Source organism: Cuculus canorus, chromosome 1 (assembly GCF_017976375.1).
Source record: "Cuculus canorus isolate bCucCan1 chromosome 1, bCucCan1.pri, whole genome shotgun sequence".
Taxonomy (NCBI): Eukaryota; Metazoa; Chordata; class Aves; order Cuculiformes; family Cuculidae; genus Cuculus; species Cuculus canorus.
The window spans coordinates 157,729,723-157,749,280 of record NC_071401.1 but is presented as its reverse complement, the minus strand read 5'-3'; the positions used below and the strand labels follow the sequence as shown (position 1 = coordinate 157,749,280).

The window sequence follows — 19,558 nt, the reverse complement described above, 5'->3', positions numbered from 1 at the left end:
TTCTCTCTGTCTTAATCATGGAATCAGCAAGTTTCTCTGACTAATTCTCTTGCTGTTCATTACAGCCATGGTGACAGAGAGAATACACTTGGCATGGTGCTTTTGGTGATAACTGCCAGCTCCTGAGAGTAGAGCTATCTTTATTTGGTACCTTAAATAGTTCCTGGTTTACAAAAGTTGTTGTTTTCCTGAGGCTGGTGGTCCAAAGTTTCATGAGACATCTCTGAACAACCACAACTCTGAGCCAATGGAGATTTGATTTTTCATGAGTTCCAGTGTTTTCCTAACACATATTTAACAAAACAGTCATGACCTGCTCAAAGGAGCTCTGAACTTGTTGTGCAGGTAGAACTAAACCTCAAACAAGGGGCAAAGGGGACGCCAGAAGTTTGTACGGCAGGAGTCTGAGCACTGACTTTATTGAGCCAATAAATATGATTATACATAAGCAAATGTAGTCTATTGGCTGCCACAGATATCCAATACACTAAATGAAGGGAAAGAAAAAGCTAAACGGGTCAAGGTTTTATCACGATCAAGACTTAAAATATCCAAATGGTATGCTCTTGGGGAAAAATGTTTTGGCTGTTACGATGTTATTTTAAAGATCTCTCAGTACAAAGAAGTACAATCATACATTTCTTACACAGATTTCTTTCTTTACTTATGTAATTTTGCATATAGAAGAGCTCTAAAATCATAAGCAGTATAAACAATAAAGCCAAAAAAAGGCTGAGATAAAAAGGGACAATTTTTCCAACAGCTAAACATTGTTATCAAATGAAAGTTAAGAAATAACTGATAGCATTTTGTGAGTAATTAAAAGCATTTTTACAAAGAAGTCTGCCAGACTGTCTTCTGCATGTACATACAGAGCTGCAGTAGTGTTAATAGTGTTATTTCACTAGTAGTGTTTCTAACCCAACATAAGTGTTTGGATGACCTAAGAATGAGGAGCTTTTAATCCCTCCATTTATTTATTCCTGATTTCATGAGAGCCGAGCTCTGAAATGAGACCTAAGTGAACTTCCTGAACCTTGGTATGATGCAGAATATCAGGCCTGGGCTCATCCTGGAGGTTTTTAACTCAAAAATCTAGAGTTTTCTTTCTTTCCAGGATTTGGAAGCTGATTTCTTACCCCTCCTCAGCCCTCTGTCTACATTGGCACTTAGTGGCAACTTTCTTTTTCTTTTTTCTGTTTTCTGTTCTTTTAATGACAAGAAATGCTCACTACTCTCTTTTAAAGTATGAATAAATAAATAGCACTCTCAAATAAATGTCTTTAAAAAAAATTTAAAAAAAGTTAAAAAATCTGGTTTTTACAAATATTTCCTTAAAATAATAACTAAACTTGAAGAACTCTGTAACTATCTGACAACAAGAGCCAACTGGAAACACTCCTGTGAAGCCATGATACCTTTTGCATGACCTTGAATTAATTTTTTGCCTTGCTACTTTCAAATTAATTATGTTACACACATGAGACTCCTCCTGGCACTTTGTTAACATCTGGATGCCCTTGTTATATTTTTTACCCAAAGTCTGTATGTTCTTTTGGACTGATTATTTCCCTGGTTAAGTTTCTACTCAGCTGAATTTTCATTGTTTCTGTCATTAATTTTTCCTTTCTCATTACAAGGAACATTTTGTTTAGCACTTACATAAATATAAGAGGAGTAGTAATTACCATTAAGCTTCTGCTAGTAGTGCCCAGAAAACATCAGGTCTCAAAGAAATAAAAATTGCTGCTTTCTTTGCTAGCAAAGATCAGTGGATAACAACATATACCTACTGCTTAGCAGTCCTACTTTTTTCTCTCCTCAAACTTAAATTAATATTCTGTGGTCTATCTATTCCACCATTTCACATTATGAAAGCTGAATCTTCCTCAAGCTTGCTTATAATCTTCTTTCCAATATAATCCAAATTTTGCTTCATTCTGCAATCAGAAAGACGTTTTCAAATCAAACTGTCTCATATTTGAAAATACGCAAAAGTTATTTTGCACATGAGACAGAAAAATATGTGAATAATGCAATACATTAAGCTGAATCAAGGTAATATTTCTCTTGAGAAATTATCATTTGAGTTATTCACATCCACTAGCACTAGAGCCGTGACTCTTTTGGGGTCAGGTTGGGATGTGCTGGCTATTTCTGACTATTTAAATGTTCCAAATTCTAACATATTTTAAGAAGACAGTGTTAGAAGCAACACCTTGTTGACTGTGCTTTCTTAGATCCCACAACAAAAGGTTGTTGGAGCATGTTGCAGATGGAGACATCCAGTGAAACTGGAATTACAAAGCCTGTTTGATCCCGGTAAATTGGCTTTATTCTTGGTCATGCAGTGTTGTAGAAGCCACTGTAAGTAACAAAGATTTCCAAGAAAGAAAACTAACTTCCAACAAGTGCTGGTGTTTACACTTCATACAATGCACCCCAACAATTCAAACACATGAGAACGAAAGGGAGAAAGGCAGCCCAAATGTCTGCCTGGAAAAGCACTGTGATCTGTACATAAGTTCAATTGGTCAGAGAAGATGGTCTGCCTCTGGAAGCAGGTAAATTTAGAACAGAAAGAAAGTGCCTATTTAAGTACAAAAGCTTGTCTGTATGTTTTTAAACCATTTCTTTCAGGATATTAAATACTGTTCAGATGTCCTTTGAAGTCAAGCTTCCATTGAACTAAATCAATGCTGACTGTCTTAGGATACAAAGAGATCACAGTAAACGGAGCTCCTCCCTGTACCATGAATCACTTGCGACAGTTGTGGCACATATCTGTAACTGTAAGAAATATCAGCTACATTCACCAGAGAGGCGTCCGAGCTCTCATGTGCTAGTTAGCCATTTCCCAGACTTTCAGAATGTTTGTACTTCTTTGTCATAACAACAACATTCACCCCCTTTGTGTTCCTCTTAGCAAAACAGGAAAATTACTCTTTATCATTACTGGAAAAATTATGCTTCTTCTCAGAAATCAGTACTGTTTCTACAACAGTCTGTTGTTTGGTCTTCTCTTTACTAAGGCCAGTTGATTCTCTTACTCTTTCCTTACTGCCAGATTATACTTATAGAGATTATTATATTCAATCCTTTCATAACACTATTTTCCCTATTAAGAGATCCTGTACTAACTATATGTGTGCTACATGGTTGGAGAGGGAGAAGAAGCTGTTTGGTTTGCACATATGAAAAGTACCCCTCTTTTTTTTCAAAAGGTGTGGTGGATATTGCAAAATAGTTTGACAGCAGTTGGTCCAGCTTTTCTGACAGACTGGTGAGAACATTTGACTGAAGCTCCTGCCACATAAAACCTTAAATGTTGACTATAACCTGCAAGAAAGACATTTTCTTATGCCTGTTCTAAAAATCAGTAGTGAAGTAAGCAACTCTAGACTAAATGAAACTTTAGAAGAAACAAACTTTTAAGACTTTTTTTGAGTGGCTTATTAATAAACTGCAATGTGTCAAGGTAGGATTGAGCTATACCGTAACAATACCCATACTATTAAGTCATCTGCTGATACCAATTAAATAATCCTCACTGGAGTCAAATTAGGCATGCATCCATTCACCTTACTTTACTTCCTTCTGTATACAGTTGTAGGTTGGGTTTCGCTGAGTAGAAAAGGAATCAGACATGAGAAGAGAATTAGCTAACTTTCCTGGTCTCTTTGTTTAATTACATTTGTAGGGAAGATAAATCATCCATGGGTTCAAATAAATGTACAAGTGTAATTCCACACATGGTATTCAATTGCACTTGAAAATAGCAAAATGCATATTGGAAATGTTCAAATATTGTGTGCATCAGAGTGGCTATATATGGCACATGAGAACAATACTATTGAAACATCACAAAGCACATCATAGTCTAGAGAGGATAGCTTTCACTTGAATTTAATGAAGCAGTAATTATCATAAAAGACGAATTAAATCACAGCTTTCTGAAATTCTCCATTCTGAAAAGAATATTAATGCCACAGTGAGTCTCCGAGTTGCAGCTAACTGCGTAGAGATGATACAGCATGCTCCACTGTTTGATTCTAAAAATGGTAGAAAAAGGCTAAAACCACTTTATGCTGTCAAACATACTGATGGCAAAAGCAAATTACTTTCAGACATAGATACTCCATTATCTGTCAAATGGTACAACATTTCATTTGTAGCAACAGCAAGAGTGAGGCATTGAGAAGGTACAGATCCGTAACTAAAGATGTTACTTGTGTAAGTAAGCTCGTTCACCTAGGTGAGTACTGTTGGAGTTGAGGCTAGGAATTCTATCAGTATAATACTAGAAAAATATATTTAAGTTACTTCACAATAATGAATTGAGTGAGAAACCTAATCCAACAGGACTAAGATCTCCTTTCATAAGGATTAATAATATTGCATCACTAACCATGATTTTGTATTCAAAATTATTTCATGCCAGCACAAAATATTTGGAGGGGGAGAAATCTTACAAGTATCCATTTTATTGCCTTATCCACATTCTGTGGGCTATGCATATAAAGCAGACTGTCACTTTCTGTTGTTAAGTGACCACTAGTAGTTAATTACAGCTTTCTGCAATAAGACCACTTTTCTTTCAGCATGAGTTTGCAGTTTGAAATGCGTCAAGCAGCTGAAGTGCCAACATACAGGAATCCTGAAGAGGCAAAGCAGGCCCACACAGGGCAGATTTTGATGCCACTGAAGCTCCAGTAATTACATATATTACTGTGGATCCGTCATCTGAGATGACCATGTCTTTCTCTCTTCAAGTGAGAAGATGGGAGCACTCCTTGCTCCTACAGTCATAGGCTTGTACCAGGCAGGAGACCTGCCAGGGATGGTTGTCTCCTAGCGGGGGCTAGGAGCTCCTCCCAAGGCAAAGATTTAGCATCACTTCTCCTAGTCCCATTGTTGTTAGCGCTCTTTCATTCTATTAGAAGGGAACTACCACCCTTTTTATCTAGCCATATGGCCAGTTGTTACATGATTGAATAAGAAAATAAATATGGATACCAGACGATTTGGGACAGCTAGGCAGAAGGGGGTACAGGAATAGCTGATATACAAACCTTACAATTTCAAGTACTATGACAAATCTTGAAAATTTCCATTTTCATAGTGGTAAGAAGTCTTTTCTTCCATGTCTTGAGTTACTTGCTTTTGCTTTCTCCACTCCCTCCTCTGAACTTCACTGTTTTGACTGGTAGCACCATACATTTTCTTTGAACTTACAAAAGTTTCATTGTTCATCTCTGTTTCTTCAGCTAGTTCATCATGATCAATTATGCCACATTTCTCTTCATTGAGGTTTTCAGGGTCAGCCCATTCCTGCTTCTCCCCAGAAGCAAAAAGAGCGTAGAATATCACTCCACTGTAATGCACCAGGGCTGCAATCAGAAAGACGTTTTGCCATTCCTCCCGGGTCTGAAAGAATGGTGGAGGTCTCATTAAGTTTGCAGTAAAAAGAGATATTACCCTATGAATTAAATCATGAATTAGCACACATTAAGCAAAGAGTGTGATTTGATTCCTGATGTTAGAGATAGAACAATTTATGAGTCATTGTGAAGATTATTTTCTTCATAACAATGGCTAATGCAATAAAACGTAGGATATTTTCTCTCAGGGAAGTTTCTTTCTTGCATGTGAAATAATTGTGAGCGGGAAATCCAGGAATTTCTCTAACAACTAAGTTTATCTTATTGTGGATCAGCAGTTACTTAAGGATCCGACCAGGGATGCATTGCAGAGGATTTTCCTAAGTCCTATAAGCACTACTCAGTAGCATGGAGATATTGCAGAGACTCTGCCTCAGGTGGTACAAAACAATTTCTCCCTACACAGCTGATTAGTTTGTAATATCAAAGAATCTGCGCCCCACGATACTTTAAAAATGAATATTTAACCCAAACAATGATAGAAAACATCTGCAGAGATCAATGATGAAATGGATTTCCAAGGAAGCTTCAAAATGTCTTCTTTTCATAGAATCATAGAATCATTTGGTTGGGAAAGACCTTTGAGACCATTGAGTCCAACTGTACCTGTCCACTACTAAAACTGATCCCCAAGCACCTCATCTACCCATCTTTTAAATACCTCCAAGGATGGTGACTCAACCACTTCCCTGGGCAACTTGTTCCAGCGCCTGATAGCCCCTTCGGTGAAGAAATTTTTCCTGATATCTAATCTGAACCTCCCCTGGTGCAACTTGAGGCCATTTCCTCTCATCGTATCACTTGTGACGTGGAAGAAGAGACCAACAGGCACCTTGCTACAACCTCCTTTCAGGTAGTTGTACACAGTGGTAAGGTCTTCCCTCAGCCTCCTTTTCTCCAGACTAAAGAACCCCGTTTCCTCAGCTGCCTTTCATAAGACTTGTTCTCCAGCCTCTTCACCAGCAATGTTGCCCTATGCTCCAGCACCTCAATGTCCTTCTTGTACTGAAGGGCCCAAACCTGAAAACAGTGTTTGAGGCGCGGCCTCAACAGCGCCGAGTACAGGGACAGAATCACCTCCCTGGTCCTGCTGGCCACGCTGTTTTTGAGACAGGCCAAGATGCCATTGGCCTTCTTGGCCACGTGGGCACACTGCTGACTGATATTCAGCCAGCTGTTAATCAACACCCCCAGGTTCTTCTCCGCCAGGCAGCTTTATAGCCACTCTTCCCCAAGCCTTTAGTGCTGCATGGGGTTATTTTGTCTCAAGTGAAGGAGCTGGCAATTGGCCTTGTTAAACCTCATACCATTGGTCACAGCCCATTGATCCAGCTTTTTTGCATTAACTAATCCTTTTGCTAGAAAACATTGAGAAATGTTACCTTATGTTTCGTCATTGCACCAACGATGAGCGGGCACACCATGCCCGACAGTGTCCCCACGCCATTGGAAATCCCCATCAAAATACTGGCATAACGTGGGGCTATGTCCAAGTGATTCACGTTGAATCCTACAACAAATAAGAGATAACAGTCAGCTATACAGCTTTGTGCTAGCAGGCTAATGGTGCTTTCAACAGCTGTTATAGCTGAAGAAGCCTGAAAAAGGCAGGAAACACCATTACCATAGGCATCAGAAAGAAGAGTAGTATTTTCTTGGTGATAGGGACGGAAGATATGTTTAAACTCTATTCTTTTTCAAAACCTCTTTTTTTCACCACCTATGGAGATCATGTTGCATAGTTTGTTTTGGCCTTGTTAAAAGTGTCTGTGCTTCCTATCTTCTCATATTGAAACAATTCACTCAGCAAATATTTTTAATTAAGGAATGAATGCCTCATGTTTTTCAAATGTCTTTTTCAAATGATATCTTTTTATTTAAGTAGCAGTGAGTTTTAATACATGTTTTCTTGTACTTTAAGTAGCAGTTTAACAACATGATAAAAAAAACAGAATATAAACCAGTAGGAAAAATAATTACCCTTACTGAAGCTTATCATCTGAGTATATATTTTACTAAGAAATAAAAACAGATAGTAAAAATCAGCTCAGATAATTATCTTGTTTTAGGTAATGAAAATTAGTCATATGAGGTATGGATGGTCACAAGAAAAGATGATGAATTCCAAGTCCATGGGATTAAATACAGTAAAAAAGTTGAGTACTAGGAAAATCCTGCAATAAAAAATTGATGGATAGAAATGGCCTGCTATGAAAGCAGATCATAACAGAGTAGGAAAATTACTTCCCATGTGCATAATCCTGAAAGAACTGAAGACCAGGAGTTACTTTGCCAGTCAATTTTGCTCAATACATATGTCTTCCTGGCAGTCTGCTAGCTGACGGCCTTCCATCTTCATAACAAAAGGGTTTTTTTAAATAGTGATGGTACTTGTGGATCTACGAAAGTCAGTCTGAGATTCATGAGACCCATGAAACTGTTAGAAAAAGTTCTGGAGAAGGGCTGGTTACAGGACACAACAAAGAGAGGACTGACCTAGAAAGCAGAAACTGTCAGCTAGGGCTGCGAGTGGGGTTGCGACTGAGAGCTTTTGAGCATCTATTCATTCCAGAGTAATTCTCTCTCTCTGCTTTTAGGGATACTGTTTATGGAAGAAGAAATTGTGGCTGACACTGTGAAAGCATATTAGAGAGTAACAGCACAAAGCTGGTCTAAACTGGAATCAATAGAGAAAATGTTCTTTCTAAGTTTCAAGTCCTATGGTCAACACATTTCATAGATACTGAAGTAAATTATTTGGAACACAGGAAGAAACAGGGAGTACCTCATACGCAGTCACACTAAGAGCAAACAGAATAATAGAAATTATGACAATAACAGCAGTGAGGATAATAACACCACTTTTAACACTAATAGTAAAACCAATAGTATTATTTCTTACCTGAAATTGCAAAGCCACTGAAGCCTACTGCTAACACCAGAAATGAAATAGCCACACCTTTTGTATGCGAATAACCAACGACCAAAAGCAAGGTTGCTTCCATCCCAAAGCCTTCAAATGAAAGACAGGGGAATAAAGTACATTTAAACTACTGTTGGTCACGGAGATACTATTAAAGTCTAGCCAGAATAGCAGCTTTACATGAAACAAAATTATTTCATCTCTTACAGTTATTCTTGAACATATTCGGTATCTTGGTGGATTAGCAGAAATACTTGAATATTTATTGCTTGAGAATATACTCTTTTCTCCTCATTGCTGTGTAAATGACACAAGCAATTTGAAAAGTGAACTCACTGAGCAGTACAGGAAAATAAGGAGAAAATTACTTTGTGCAAAGTTCTGAAAAATTCACAAACACAAAAACATGACGGGGAAAGGCAAAAAATACTTCTTGCCTTCAATTTCTGATGGCTGTATTGACGTGAGATATTCTTGGCAAGTGGAACAAAAGAACATTTTTCAGAGAAATGTGCCACTGAAACAACAGGGCATCTGAGTATCACACAGAACTTCCAGTCTCTGCCACTACTGCAAATTAACATTTTCTAGTGTGTAATATTATAGTCCTTTATTTTTTTTAATGACACTGTAAATATGCCTTGAAAAGACAATGAGTCTGAGAATCCTTTTTGAAGATGAATAGCCAAGCTTCATGACATATCTGACTGCAGGCATCTCTATTTCAAGCAGCCTGTGCCATCCATAAATAATGTAAACCAGGAATTGACAGAGGAGAGCAATTCCATGGGCTACCTGGCTTGAAAGTTTTCCTCTAATTTAGGATCTTCCTTACATGTAGATGTCATTGATTCTTCAGTTCAGTGACTGAACTGGAAACAAATTATTTTGTGCTGAGTAAAAATTACACTGTCTGTCCCCTGCCTCTCTTTTACCCAGCCCTTCCAGCCTAAAATTGCCAATGGGTTCTGCTAGAAGTAGCACATGGGAACTGGGAAAGGGTCTCTCTGGCACCAAAGTATCTAGTTAAATTTGCCTATGAGATTGCAGAATGAGGCCTATTTCATCACACTACTCTTCCGGGTCAGTTCTTATTAACCTTCTCATTATTAACCAGGCTTCTTGCCTCCTCCCTATTTAAAAGTGTTCTCATATGAGTAAGGATTTATACCATGAGGCCATCTAACATGAGCTCTTGATTAAATGTTTCAGATAAACCAGCTGCAAATGCAATCTAGAGTAATTAGTCTCTTGTTACAATGTAAAATGGACTGAACTATGATGTCTGCATCAGCTGCAGCGTAGAATTGAAGTATCAAATTTTCAGAATCCAATAGTACCTCCACAATTCATGACCTTCCTTACAGTGGTAGTGGTTAAAATCTTCCTGCTCCGTAAGAAGTCAGCTAGCTGCCCTCCAATGGGTACAATGATTGTCATGACCATGTGAGGAACTGCTGACAAAAGGCCAACCTGCAATTAAACAAATGAGTACTTTACTGCTTGTGTCCTCCCTTGGGATTTATGGGGAAGAGAACAGAAATCATACCTTTTCTTCATTTCTTTTCCCCTGTTGTCCCCCTCCCCATCTCCCTCATTGGACACATTTTTTTATCCTGGATTGTTGTGGGGGAAGATTGCAGACCTTTTGCCCAACAGAACCTGCAACTGAGACCTGGGTGACCTTAGGATGGAGACTCCATAACCTGTGGCAACCTGTGCAAGTGCTCAGTCACCTTCAGAGTAAAAAAGTGTTTCCTGATGTTTAGATGGGATGTGCCCATTGCCTCTAGTCCTGTCATGAGGCACTGCTGAGAAGAGTTTGCCTCTGTCTTTTTTGCACCCTCCCTTCAGGTATTTGTATAGATTGATGAGATCTTCTCTAACCCTTCTCCAGCTGTCAGCATTTCCTCATAGGAACTGGAAAAGCCCTGGTTCCTTAATAATCTTCGAGGACCTTCATTGGATTCTCTCTGGTAAGTCCAAGTCTCTTTTCAACTAGGGAGCCCAGAAGTGGATACAGTGCTCCAGATATGGCCTCATCAGTGCTGTGCAGAGGGCAAAGATCACCTTCCTTTACTTTCTGGCAGTATTTTCCCTAATGCAGCATGGGATACCATTTGCCTTCTTTACTGCAAGGGCACATTGCTGGCCCATGTTCAACCTGCTGTCTACCAGGACCCCCAGAACTTCTGTGCGAAGCTGCTTTCCAGCTAAGTGGCCCTTCAGCATGTACTGGTGCATGGGCTTGTTCCTCCCCAGACACAGAACAGTTCCTCTTGTTGAATTTCATGAGGTTCCTGGCAAGCACATTTCTCCAGCCTGTCGAGGTCCCTCTGGATGGCAGCACAACCCTCTGGCATATCAGCCTCTCCTCCCAGTTTTGTGTCATCTGCAGACTTGCTGGGGGTGCACTCTGCCCCATCACCCAGATAATTAACAAAGATTCCAAAAGGATCAGACCCAGGATTGACTCCTGGGGTACACCACTAGTTACTTGCCTCCATGCTACTGATCACCACCCTCTGGGCCCAGCCATTCAGTCAGTTTCAATCCACTTCACCATCTATTCAACCAGCCCATACACCAAAAGCTTGTCTACGAGGATTTTATAGTAGACAGTGTCAAAGGCCTTATTGAAGTCTTGCTAGGCAGTATCCACTGCTCTCCCCTTGTCTACCAGGACAATCGTTTCATCATAGAAGTTTATTAAGTTGGTCAAGCATGACTTTCCCTTGGTGAATTTTCTGCCAAAGTGTTATTACTGTTTCTGTTAGCCCTGGTACTTATCCCAGATATGCAAAAAGACTACTTTGTAGAGCTCTAGTGATCAGCATGTCACCTTCTAGAAGCTTGTCCTTGATGGACTTATTTAGTGAGAAGTTTATTTTCTAGGATATGCAGGCTCCTCAGATTGACGCTGAGTCAGTTTACATTAGCTTCTAGCTAGTGAGACAACACAGAGGTGTAGCTCTAGCTTTTGTGAAAGGCGATTCAGGATAAACAAAATTATTTTGACTAATACCCGTGTTCTGTATCTCAATGATGTGCTTGGCTGTTCAGATTGTCATTGCTACTATAACAGCATTGCAGAACCTGGGCACACTGGTGCTCCCAGACCACACAGATAATGATGTTCCTTATCAGTTTGTAGGATTACACTTGCTTGAAAATAATTTACAATATAGCAAGTAGGTTTTTTTAAAGGAATGTTGGGAAATCTTTACTGAAACAAACATCAGTAATCCTAAACAACCAGCATAAACAAAATATGCCTGTCTATTTATGTATCTTGTGGTCTTCATGATATATGTTCTTTAAATCAACTCTTTCTAGAAACAACTTTTCAGTTCTTCCCTTTTGCTAATAATTTTTTGCAAGCAAGCCTTTATTTCTATCAGATCACCAGAAGTATCTCATCCTGACTGTGATTAAACCACTGTAATGACTCCAGAGATATCTGGGGATCCTCAAGCACTCTGTCATCTCCTAGAGTGTGGTCTGAAGGTCACTGCTTCATCTTAGACATTTACCTTGCTTATTGCAAACCCAAAGACTTCTTCAAAGTAAGCAGGCTGACTTATAAGGAGCAAATAGAAGGTCCAGCTTCTGCAAAAGTTCGCCACAATGATTGCATAAACTGGCATCGAAGTGAAAAATCTCTTCCAGGGAGTACTAAATTTCTAGGAAAAATAAAAGATATAGAAGACATTTTTTTATTAGGTAGAAAGCAGAACAAAGAGCCCAGTATCTTTTAATGTCAGGACTATCCAGTACATTGCATCCAATTTACACTGCAAATCACTTACAATGCAAGAGAAAGATGTCTCCTGGTTTAGTGGAGCAAGACAAGTAGAGAAACTTAGAATAGTTAGGAATTTTAAGATGACTACTGTACTATTACTGCTCTGTTTACTGAAATTATACAAGATCTTCTGGAATCCTGCTATTGGGATAACAGGATCAATAACAGACTCTACAAAAACTAGAGAAAACCTTGTGCCATCCAATACTTTTTAGCATGATGCAGTTTGAGACATTTCACTCAAAGAACTGTGAAAAATGAATTATCTAAGCTACGAAATATGTGGTAGCACAGCAACAGGTAGCTACCTACTTCAACCAAATTTATTTTCTTCAGCAAAAAGAAAGTCTGTGGTAGAGAATTTGATTTCTGTAACTTGCTTTTGGCATTTCCAGTTTCTATTTATGCCTTGATACTCCATACAGCAGGAACAAAAACCACTTCAGAACCCCATTCATTTATAATAGAATTCAAATTAAAAGCCAAAATACATAACTATGGCAATATACATTGACATTCTTCTTATTTTTAAAGTGGTACTTGCTTTCTACAGACAACTGTATGCCTGTGGTTGCATAGAAACACGTGGTGGTGGTACTAGTATCCTCTACAGTAAACCCAGTGTACAGCAAGGAGAAAACCATGACTTGAAACAAGTCTGTTTATCTCCAGCCTGAGTGACTTCAGCCAAACTTCAGGAGCATGCCCAAGGAGACTCCAGTACTTTATACAGTCAGCAAGGCTATTACACAAAACATGTATAAAAAAGAGTGAGGAGTTCATTTGCTCCAGAATGTTCTAGAGTAAAAGCCAAGTAGGAACAGTTTACCAAGAAATGGCTTTGGTTTTCACTACTGAAAGTGATTTATCTAAGAAGATGGAGAGAAGTTTGATGGGAAAATAAGTTTTAGTTTTAAGTTTCCAGGATCTTCCAGGATTGTCTCAGAGAGAGGAGAGAAGTCTTAAAACAATGAGCATTGCTGCTATGAGAGTAAGCAGAGCAGAAACTCTGTCCTTAAGCTTTAAGAATTTCAGTCCTCCTTACTGAGTGCTCATATGGCAAGCTGGATAATTTAACAACTGCAACCAGTTTCTTATTTAGCTCTTTCCATTAATATTTTTTAGAACAAACATGATAGTTACTCAAGAGCAGGAGAACAGAATGTGTTGATTCTCTCTTTCCCCACTCCTTTCCCTCCTTAGTTTAGGACGGCTCTATAAACTGAAAGCTGAAATAGCACTGTGTTTTGCTTGTAGCTGAACTCATCCTGTCAAGCTGCATGAGCTTGATCCTGTAATTTTCATAAAAGCAAAAACCCTCTAACATCAACAGCAAATAGTCCTGCTGCTCTTACACAGCCAACAGTACCCATCCAGTCATATGCTCATGTTGTGCAAAGAGCTCACAAATCAGAACCAGAAAAGCCTTTTTACTTACATTTGTGCTAGCTAGGCTGGCTCCTTCTCCAATACTTGTTTCTATGTATATCTTTTCTTCATTGGTTATTGTTGGATGTGCAGCAGGGCTCTCATAGGCGTGAAGCAACCAGAACATGTACCAAACAATCCCAAACATTCCTGCAGAGGCAGGAAAAGCAAAGCTTGGTTTTAAAGCCAATAGAGTCACACTTCAGTATCTGCAGACCTTGAAGTTTGTTTCGAGAGCAAATTAAACTAAATCTGTGTAGAAAACATGCCCATTTTCTACATCTGTGTAGAAAATATGATAACTAACTCTGTGTATATTGCATGCCTGCTTGCAAAGTGTTTGAATATTTTGTCACTTGTAGTACACGATACAAATGGGGCAGAGAAAAGGCAGAAGCACAGCTTTATGTTGGGCCTGGGAAAGGAAGAAAGCAGACTGGTTATATCATAGTCACAATCTGCATAAAAGAATTTCACAATCAAAATGTGAAGGCAAATTCAATGGTTTATTCCATGTCTACAGAGAAAACCCATCTTAATTGGGTTGCTGATTTTCAACGGACACATTTGAGACATACACCACAGGGGGAGGCACAAGGCATTACAGCACAGCCACAGGTTCGTACCCTGGTGATGGGAACACTTCTCACTGCTTTTACCAAGGGTGGGCAGAATGGGGCAAAAGTCTCAAGGCAGAAGGTTTCAGAGGCATGCAGCTCCCCACCAGCAGCATATGCTGTAGCATTCACTGTTAGTATGGGCTCCAGGACACGTATCACGTAAGTGTTTGTGCTACAGAGCAACCTTTGCAACAGCATCCAATCCTGTTACTGGGTGACTATGGGCTGCAGCCTGGTCATTACCATTTTAAAACATATTACAAGAGATGATTAAAAAATGAAATCTTTCAGAAGCTGCGATAAGTAGGGAATAAATTAGAGTACCCATCTACAATGTCTTCATTGCCCGAAACGACTTTGATCCATATTTGCTAAACAGGTTTAATAAAACAGCTGGCAGTACCAGTCTAGTTGCAGAGATCCTTTATGTTAAGCAACTCACCATAAATATAGAAGACTGATGACCATCCTATATACTGCACCAGCACACCCGCCAGTGGCATGGCAACCACTGCACCTGCATAAGACCCTGAGGAGAAAAAAGGATAATGAAAACATGTCAGCTGTGATAGGTGAGCCCAGCCTCAAGTGCAAATGATCCAGGCAGGTGCTCAGGGGCAGAACTGGAAGGACTTCTCTGGCTGATTGGCTCCATCCTTTCTTGTTAACATTTGGAATGGGGATGTCAATTGTAATTTAGCTTGGGGTGGTGGGAAGGGCTGGCCCTCACTGGTGTAGGATCACCTGTCTCATTTTGCAGCTAGAAGGGCTGTGCCCTGTAGGTAAATGGGATTTGCAAAGTTGAAACTTATGGTAAACCATGACTCAGGCATAATATTTATGCACTGAAGTAGGATATCCCTCCTAACCCTGTGGCATACGAGGTGAGCTCCAGAGAAGTTAATAGCCTAAATTTCAGAAACTTTCTTAGTGTCCAAAAAATCCTCATGATTGCAGGTATGCTGGGAAGCTCTTGTCATGGCTCTAGCCCCATTATCCCACAAGTGCTACTAGTGGAAGGAGTGTTCAGACCAACCCTGAGTCTGCTTAACCATTTTTAGTTCACATCAATGGTGTGAAGATACAGCTGGAATAAATAGGCAAAAGTTGGCAGGAGAAAAAAAAAATGATAAAAAGGTGGTCTGTGCCAAGGTTTCAGATTGGGAAATATGTAATACTGGTGAAATATACTTTTGACTGACCTGTAGAAAGAGTTGAGTACTTAAGTGCTTGGAAAGGAATTTTCATGAAAACCCTAGGAAGACATCATGCAATCTACATATTTGGGTTCAGTGCAAGACTGCTCTAGTGGTGTCACATGCAAGTAGCATTGGCTTGAATTATTCTAGGAAATGAGATACTTGTAGTTTTGTAATGCTTGTACTTGTAACGCTGTACTCATTAGCAAATAAGTCTCTGCAAAGGTTTACAGTGACCCTTCCCCCTCATCCCTGTGTAGTTCATTTTTCCTACAGCAATAGCAAAGCCCCAGGAAAGAATATAGTGAGAGAAATCAGGAACCTGGTTAACATGGCATTTGCTCATATTTCCACTGTTCCTGTGCAGCTTTTGAGTGCAAGAATTGGAATGGGTGCTTGGCTAGAGGGCAGATCTTTCTCTACCCAGTGCTGGGATTTTAAGGACAGAACATTGAGGGTGGAGGGATTTCTTTTTTGATCTGTTCTTCTACAGAAAATTGAAACACCTAAGCACTAAATCCTGGAGTCATCTGTAGTAGAAACAAAACTCTCATAATAAGAAAAGTTGCATTTTTTTCTCATTTCACTCTTCCTTTTATTCTTCTATTGTATTTTAGTGCCATATTTTCCGTAGCCTTTCGGTTCCATTGCTGGTGGACAGATTGTTTTTTCCTCTGACTTTTACATTTTCTATTGAATATTTACTCTCACAGATATTCATCTCCATCTGGGTTTACCCCACAACCTGTATTTATTTTTATTGGTTTCTCTTCCACCTTTCCAAACTGCTTACTCTTCAAAGTCCTATTATTTCTCACCTTTCTCCAGTATTATTAGACATCCACTCACCATTCCAATTTCCCTGACACAAATGGGAAGGAACACACCAAAGGCAGATGATGAGGATGTCTTAGGGGGAAGTGACAGAGTGAAGTAACAGACAATGCCTTTTCCTTCACTGCCAACACAGTGCATTTGAAATTACAGCAGAACTATTCCTGCCCTGTACTCTGCATATCTGGACTTCTTAGGGTAAAAAAGCAGAGGGAGTACATATGGATTATGCTTTACCTTCCTTACATTTAGGCATCAACCCAAATCCAGCCTGGAGCTGGTAAGGAGATACCAGAGATAAGGAGATACCAGAGGATATTCATGATTTTTCCTGGAATTAGCGTCTAATTGAAGACTGTAGAGTTACTAAGAGAAGCTGAAGACATTAGGCAGAAGAGTGTCACCAGACAGATGCGACACTCACAGTACTCCTTTCGGGGAAGAAACTGTGATAGCACAGAGCAACCTATGGCAAAAACTACTAACTGTACGATGGAATTAAAAGCAGGAAACTCTTTGTTGTACGTTTCTTTGTTTTCATTTTTATTATTGTGGCTGTAAGCAAAAAAAGAGGGTATCTTCCTTGAAGAACAAGGTGTAAAACCTCAGTATTTTTCCTGCTCCCTCTTTCAGAATGAGGTTTAAGGCTCTTGCCAGAAGTTAGAAACATTCCAAATGGAATGAGAGAATTTTAGTTCTCCCATCTTTCCATGGAGTTCCTCTCCCCAACATCTTCTGACATTTCCCACAAGCCATCTTCCAGAAGGCCAGCTGTCAGCATTGGAAAGGGACACAGAGAAGGGAGCAAAGTACAAACCCGATTATAATTCATGGAATCACTAGGTTGGAAAGGACCCACTGGATCATCGAGTCCAACCATTCCTATCAATCCCTAAAGAATGCCCCTCAGCACCTCATCCACCCCTCCTTTAAACACCTCCAGGGAGGGTGACAAAGTGAAGCAGAATAGCCAGTGGCGACAAGTTACATCACCGGCACTGCATTATATTGAGCAGTTAGCCTGAAGTACACAAATACTTTTAAAATATTTTTTTAAGCGCATGTTTGTTTAGGAGGGTCAATTCAATATGTATAATAAATGGAAATCCTAGAGACAGAGCAAATGGAAAAAAAAGGTGTGATTTCTCTCATGTAGCACATCTAGTTTTAGTTTACTACAAGAATCATTCTGAGTGCTAGCTTTAAATGATAAAATGGTGACATACTAAACAAAAAGAGTCTCAGGTGCTTGCGCTCAGGATACAAGTCGAATGCCACAACGGGCAGAGGGTTTGCATTTCTCTTTTAAATAGTAAAATGAATAAAATACATCTAATAGAAATACGTACTTACATAAGCCATACAAGTCTATCAACTTACCACAGAATGATGTGGTGGCCAACCTGCTTCTCTCCAGTGGAGGAGCCCACTTACTCCACATCCCATGGCAGGCTGGGTACGTGACGCCCTGTCAGACATTTCACACATCATATACGTTGCATTCACTGCATTCCTACTGCAAGCAGTTGCTGATACTGTCCAACCTGCCTAGTTTTCTGTCACCGTGGAATAACGTAGGCAGGGTTAGGTGAGCCTGGAAGAGCTCTGTTGTTTGGGTAGGAAGATGTCAATACTAATTTGGATAATGTGTTCTGGGGTAAAAATCCTGTTTGGTACATGCAGTGGATGGCAGAAGTTAACTAAAATAGACCAAACTGCAAGACCAGAAACCTAAACTTTTAATTTCTTTTCAAGTAAATTTTAAAATGTAAATTGTTATGATTAAAAAATTGTCATCCTAAATATGAATAAGAAGTAAAAATGTAAATTGATCAGAAAATCTGACTGACAGATCTTATGATTTTTTAAAACCAAATCTCCAAATCCAAATGATTATGAAAGGGCTGAAATGGCGAGTGCTCCTACCTCCACCAGACCTTGCAGAATCCTCACAAACATCACACACCCATAATGCACTCTTGCTGCAGAAGGGATGAACATGTTCAGTGTAGATGTTAGAAAGATAGCTGCTCCAAAAACCCTGTGTAAAAAATTAACATGAAAGGGAATACCATTAATGTCTACTTTTCAGAAGTGATGCTGTTCTTGGGTACAGTCACAGCAGCAATTTCTGATACCATGATCTCACCAACCCAAATACTTGTAAAGTTTTCGTAATGGCAAAGGGGATAAATACGATTATTGTAAATATACTTTCTTCTCTGCATGAAAAAGAAATTTTATGCATAGTTAAACAAAGGCACTGGATTTTTCTTTGTATCAGATGAATAGACATGGATGTTGGCACTGGAGGCTAAGCTGTTTATGAATCCTGAACTAGGAAATGCATTGTTGTTCTGGGAAGTACTTAAATTCTGTTATACTGATAGGGTTTAACTTAAATCAGATCAAGTCAGGTTTAAGTGCCTCTCTGAACATGTGCATGTGCTAGTTAGTTCCAGTTGCTAAAACGTGGTTGCTTAAGACCAGCTCCTTACCAACCTCACTTCTCTAAACAACAGCTATAATACATATGTATTATATATCAAGGGCATTTCTACAAAACAAATTCTGTGAAAAACATAACATAAGCATTTTGTTGCCCTGCTTGGGAAGAGCACTTTCTGCAGCTGCTGCACAAGTCAGCTAGGCACAAGTCAGTTGAAACTCTAAATGCATCTGAGTCCTAGTCCTCCGGGAAGTCATTTGCAGCCTCCCAAATGTTAGCACCCATTAGAGAAATATGCTGAAGAAACCTCTGTGTAATGGTAATGGATCCAATCAGCATTCCTGAAAGTCCAGGCCACTCAGAGACACTGAGGTAGTCCTCAAAGCCATGCCTGCCTCAGTCACTGCTGTCAGTGAGAGCTTTTCCCAGCACAGACACAGACTTTCCTATGTCTCAGTGAAGAGTGGTATACACTTACTTCCCTATATCAATAATAAACAACAGTGACAGTAGATGTGAAAGACAGTTCAGCTACAGGGCAGTCATTTCAGTATGGCATGGGCTGTAGGTTTTTCAGGCACTCATGCTGCAGTGCAAGGGAAATGGGTCCTTGCATGCCCACCTCATGAAAGGATGTCTGGGGAGCATATTTGAAAACTGAGGCTGCAACATGAAACACACTACTGTGAACCAAAAGGCTGGGAGCAACCAGATGAAACAGTCATTGAAGTTACCACCATTAGTAGATACGATCCATTCTTGATTTATTAGATTTCATATATCTTCGCATTTGGTTGACTGAAACCTCAGGTTTCCTTTCTGTGCAATGAATGGGGTTTGATAGCCACATCACGCACTC

General features: G+C 39.5%; 1 protein-coding gene across 1 annotated transcript in view; it reads right to left on the bottom strand.

Annotated features, from left to right (window-relative positions):
- Positions 1-1,431: 1,431 nt before the first annotated feature.
- The window catches only part of SLC17A8 (solute carrier family 17 member 8), a 32,508-nt gene continuing 14,381 nt past the window's right edge, over positions 1,432-19,558 (bottom strand). The window contains exons 4-12 of the mRNA XM_009571556.2: positions 18,177-18,291; positions 17,631-17,718; positions 14,660-14,746; positions 13,608-13,747; positions 11,898-12,047; positions 9,705-9,837; positions 8,344-8,454; positions 6,824-6,951; positions 1,432-5,427 (exon numbers count right to left, since the gene is read on the bottom strand). Of these exons, the coding sequence (XP_009569851.2) occupies positions 5,089-5,427; positions 6,824-6,951; positions 8,344-8,454; positions 9,705-9,837; positions 11,898-12,047; positions 13,608-13,747; positions 14,660-14,746; positions 17,631-17,718; positions 18,177-18,291 (1,291 nt within the window). The 3' untranslated portion in view covers positions 1,432-5,088. The remainder of the gene's footprint in view (positions 5,428-6,823; positions 6,952-8,343; positions 8,455-9,704; positions 9,838-11,897; positions 12,048-13,607; positions 13,748-14,659; positions 14,747-17,630; positions 17,719-18,176; positions 18,292-19,558) is intronic.